Source organism: Peromyscus californicus, unplaced genomic scaffold, assembly GCF_007827085.1.
Source record: "Peromyscus californicus insignis strain IS unplaced genomic scaffold, ASM782708v3 Scaffold_7__1_contigs__length_154581171, whole genome shotgun sequence".
NCBI classification, from domain to species: Eukaryota; Metazoa; Chordata; class Mammalia; order Rodentia; family Cricetidae; genus Peromyscus; species Peromyscus californicus.
Window position 1 is genome coordinate 86,330,473 of NW_026294595.1, and position 5,359 is coordinate 86,335,831.

The window sequence follows — 5,359 nt, forward strand, 5'->3', positions numbered from 1 at the left end:
AACAAATACAGAGACTCAAAGCCAGACATTATTCATAGAAACAAAGACCTTGGAACACACAGTTCCAAATGGTATATCTCCGTCAACTCCCTCCCCTCAGAGATCAGGGAACCCTGCAGAAGAGGAGTCTGGAAGACAGAGGGGATGTTGTTTTTATTTGTTTTTCCTAAAGATCAAAAATGTTAAACGTCTTTTTGTGTATTTGTTAACCATTTGTATTTCTGTTTCAAAGTATCTGGTCTGTTCATTCCTCACTGTAGTATGGATTATGTATTCTTCCTGTGTTTAAGGTTTTTACAAATTCTTTATATATTCTGTCTATTGATCTTATTTCTTCCCAAGTAGCTATAAAAACTTTTTTTTTTTTTTGGTTTTTTGAGACAGGGTTTCTCTGTGTAGCTTTGCGCCTTTCCTGGAACTCGCTTTGGAGACCAGGCTGGCCTCGAACTCACAGAGATCCACCTGGCTCTGCCTCTCGAGTGCTGGGATTAAAGGCATGTGCCACCACCGCCCGGCTTATAAAAACTTTTTAATCTAGTGATGATTTCTTTGTTCTGCACAAGATTGTTAGAGTGGTACAATCCCATTTGTCCATTCTTGCAATTATTTCCCAAGTTAATAGAGTCCTGCTCAGAAACTCATTGCCTATACCCATTCTCCATGCTTTCTCAAACAGTTTCAAAGTTTCTGAACTTACACAAATTATAGTCTCTGGTCAGTTATGAGATGATTTTTATATGGAGAAAGAGAGATAGACCTAGGAATCAAGTTACAATCTGTTCAGTATGCATAATATTACTTGCATGTATTTTTACAGGACTGACCATTTTGTATTGGATAACCAATAGGTGTTCTCTTCCCCAGGGAAGACTATTGCCAATGCTCTTATCATTCCTTAGTTGCTTATCATTCTCTGTGTAGGGTTAAGGCCTCTTGGGCTTACCCCTGTCCACTTTGGCATGCCTATTGTTGTTGTCATTGCTCAGCTCATGTTTAGACAGTCATTTTAGTGAGACTGTATGAATGTACTTTCTGACATTCCAAGAAAATACAATCTCATGTCAAACTTTCTGATCCACTGGCTCTTAGACTCTTTCTACCCCAACTCTCTCTACAATGACCCTTGAGCCTAAGGTATGGGAGTTGTACTGTAGTTGTATCCACTGGGACTCCCCCCACAACTCTTGAGTTGATGTACTGTTTTCTTTAATGGGTCCCTTCTATTGCAAAGAGATATTTCCTTGATGTTGAGTGAGGACTACCCTTATCTTTGAGTACAAAGACCAATATTTAGAATATAGGTAGGGGTTAGGCTGGTTTAGAAAAGTGTCAGTTGTAGGTTTTCCTCTAAGATCCATGACTTCACTAGCCCTGGGTAGTTGACTAGGTTTGGGTACCAGGTATAATTTTCGTCTTGTTGATCAGTTGGTAAGTCCAATTAGAGAGCATTTAGTTATCTCCAAGGTAAGTTTGCCACTACTTCACCATCACAGCTATCCAGCCACACTGATTGCTGTGGCCCGTGGGCGCAATAACAAGGAAGGGCTGTTGGTTGATTTTGGAAGCTTACATGGTGCCTTCTGGTACCATGAAAGCTAGTCTCAGGGAGGAGGCTTTCAGGTCAGTTCCAGCTCAGGAGCCTCTGGCCCCTGTGCCTGAAGTGGATGGTTTACTTTTCACCTCTGGGGACAACTAAGAGAGATACCGATGGCTATAATGTTTTGCGAGTCTCTTGGAAAAACCTAACCAACAACTCAAAAGAAGGCTTCTCATGCCCGATGTTGGAATTTTTATTATATAGTCTTTTGGGCTCTTAGAGATAGCATTGTCAGCCCAGATGTGAAAATTTCATTTAAAAATATATAGTACATATAGTTATATAGTTATATACAAACTTTATGGGTATTTTTAGGTAGATGGCTAATAGTATGGTATTTTATTAATATACTTTATATTTTCAAACATCCTTACTGTTATTTTATACTTATCCCGCCTAGTTAAGTATTTATTACCTTCCTCCTCTGTAAGTAGTGGCCCCAGTTTTTCCACTTTCTTCTACTTGATCACTTGTCCCCTGCTATCCCCACCTCAATTGCACAGCCACACACCACACCCAGAAATGGTACCTTTTTTGCTATCCTGGTATCTGTAGTTACTACAGAATATATAATTACATCAGAAGATTTGGGGCTAGGAGCCTCTGATGAAAATGAACACCTTGTTTGCCTTTCTGGGTCTGTGTTATATGAATCAATATGATCTTTACTAGTTGCATCCATTTGCCTGAAAGTTTCATGATTTCATTTTTCTTTGCAGCTGAGTAGTATTAAGCATTGTATATGTACTCTGTTTCTTTTCTCCTTTTATTTTATTTTTGAGATTATAATGTAATTACATTTCTCACTTCCCTTTTCTCCCTCCAAACACACTCATGTACCCTCCCAGCTCTCCTTTAAACTCATGGTTACCTTTTCAACTAATTGCTATTGAATGCAAAAATATAACCTTTTCAGTCCTATAATATTACTGATTCTAGTAGATTTTTCTCCTGTTTTCTATGTTTCTATATCACTAATTTCTGCTTTGATTTTTATTATTTCTTGCACTTGACTGGGTTTGAATTTTTCCAAAATTTTTAGGTGAGTAATAGCATCTTAGTTAGTATATAAATAGCTTGAAAAATAAAAAACTGATAATCTTGAAATAAAATAAAAGTAAAAACTTGAGCTGGAAATGTTGTATATTTACTACATATTTGTGTACACTATCTAAATCAATAGAAAACTTTATTTAATTAAATCTTCCTTCTTTGAATGTACAAAAGCATTGTTAAAGAACATAACACTCATTAATTATGCACACCAGTGATGCCATTTCAAACATGCCTCATATGGAACATATTATTATTCAAATAAAGATATTAATTATATCTTTTATGAAATATTTCTGAAAGTTAATAATGTTTTGAACACTCTCTTTATTGCTGCCTTCATCTCTTTATTCCTGAATGTGTAGATGACTGGATTTAGAAACGGAGTGAGGACTGCATCAAAAAGAGCAAGAAATGTGTCTATTTGGGAGTCAGGGTGTGGCCATGTATAAACAAACAGTGTGGGACCGAAGAATAAAAACACCACAGTGATGTGAGCTGAGAGAGTGGAGAGGGCTTTGGATGAACCACCTGATGAATGTGTCCAGACATAGAACAGGATGAAGATGTAAGAAATGAGAAGCAATAAGAAAGAGCCAGCACAGATGAACCCACTGTTGATAGTGACCATAAACTGTAATTTGTAGGTATCTGTACAGGCCAATTTGAGAAGCTTAGGAAGGTCACAGTAAAAACTGTTAAATACATTTGGGCCACAGAAGGGTAAGTCAATAATAAAAGCCAGCTGGAACAATGAATGGCTAATGCCCAGGCCCCAAGATGCAGCCAGAAACAAAACACACACTCGTGGGCTCATGATGGTCAAGTAGTGCAGAGGCTTACATATGGCCACATACCTGTCAAAGGCCATGGCCAAGAGCAGCACCATCTCCACACCACCAATGACATGAATAAAGAAGATCTGAGTGATACAGCCTCCAAAAGAGATGACTTTGTGCTTTCTAAACAAATCATAAACCATCTTGGGGGAAGTAACAGAACAAGCTGCCAAGTCAATGAAGGAGAGACATGCCAGAAGGAAGTACATGGGGGAGTGTAAGTGAGTGTCAATGGTCACAGAGAACACAATGAGGATGTTTCCAGTCATGCTTAGCACATAGAGCACAGAGGCGAGCACAAGGAGCAGGAGCTGAATCTCCCAGGAGTGGGTAAGCCCCAGAAACACAAATTCAGACACCACTGTGTGGTTCCCTCCATCCATTGATTCAGCCAACTCATCTGCAGATACACCGGAGAACTAAGGAAATGAGTAAGAAAGTAGAATCATTAGGGATTATAGTAATGTATCATTCGTGTTTATATTATAAAGAAAACTACTTAATAATAAAATTTATCTCATGGGCTGAATAATGATGATACTAATGATAATAAGGATGACAGTGATGCTACAATGAAAACAGCATAACTCAAACGTCATTAAAAAACTACCAACAAAGCCTCTCTAACAGCCTAAAATTAATGAGAAAAATTACACAAAACTAAAATTTTCACAGCTATCAAGACCAATAAATGGATTGTGCAAGCAAGAAATTATATTTGTTTACAAATACAAAAGAATGCATAGGAAACTTACTTTAGCTCAAAGGTACATAAGACCACAGTGTTACAACTGACCATGCTATACCAACTCATTTCTTCACTTCATTCCAGTTTTCATATTTTACATAAAACTTACACAAAGAGACTGCTTAAAGGGAAACATTAACTTCAAAATTAATTGATGAATCTCCACCCACAAGTGAGAACTTAAGCTAGAACTGAATTTAAAATAGGCTAGACCATAAGATAGAGTTTGAGATTAAATAAATGAAATTTATGTAATATATGAAGATCAATGACTTTATCAAAGGCAGAATGTGTGTACATTCTTTGTCATGTTGACCAGGTTCCCTATTCTTCTAAGTCATCTCTTATTTAATGTGGATTTAAAAATAGGATGATCCTGATCATTTTAAATATACAGTTTAGTGATATTGAATATCTCATATTATTACAAAATAGATATTCCAAACTTCATCATACAACTTTGAAATGTTATATCTATGGAACAACTCTAAAGCATGACTCCTAAGACCCTTCTCTGGCTCCTGGTAACCATCCTACTTCTGTGCCTGTCAATTTGACAACTTCACATGTTGAGTACATTTTCAATCACACGGGGCCTTTCTTTCTGTCTCTGGCTTGCCTCCCTTACTTCAGACTGGTCCACCGAATCTTTCCTCATCTGCTCCCAAGTTCCATTAAGATTTTACCAAGCCTCTACTGCTCATAGCACTACAAGGATTATTCTGGAGCCTGTGCCTCATCCTGCAAGGTTTTTCCCTAGACCTAAGAAATACACAAATATTTAAGATTTTACACTATTTTCTGTTAATGTATATGCCTATGTGGCTACCTTGGATGAAAAATACATCTGAAAAACCATTCAGTTTGTACACATTTCTTAACGTTAGTAGCTAGTACTTGTAAAAGAGGAAATATTAAGCTTTATTCAACATTTCCCTAAGTTTACCCACCCATTCTTTTTTTTTCTGCTCAGTAATATCTCCCTTTAAAGTATTCAAACTTTTCTCTATTACTTCCTGGTCTGGTATTCTATAACATTGTCTTTACATTGTCTGACAGGATACAGGCATGTTGTCTGTTCAAAGCTTCAAGTTTTTAACTCATTTTTTATTTTTTTTAAAA

The 5,359-nt window shown here is 37.0% G+C and overlaps 1 protein-coding gene across 1 annotated transcript; it reads right to left on the reverse strand.

Moving 5' to 3' along the window:
• Positions 1–2,933: 2,933 nt before the first annotated feature.
• Positions 2,934–3,878, reverse strand: LOC128101597 (olfactory receptor 4F3/4F16/4F29-like). Its single transcript, XM_052724850.1, has one exon. The coding sequence runs from the start codon at positions 3,870–3,872 to the stop codon at positions 2,934–2,936; it is 939 nt and encodes a 312-aa protein (XP_052580810.1). The 5' UTR covers positions 3,873–3,878.
• Positions 3,879–5,359: the final 1,481 nt, after the last annotated feature.

Coding starts and splice junctions, on each gene's coding strand:
- LOC128101597 (XM_052724850.1), bottom strand. CDS start 3,872: ATGGATGGAGGGAACCACACAGTGGTGTCTGAATTTGTGTTTCTGGGG.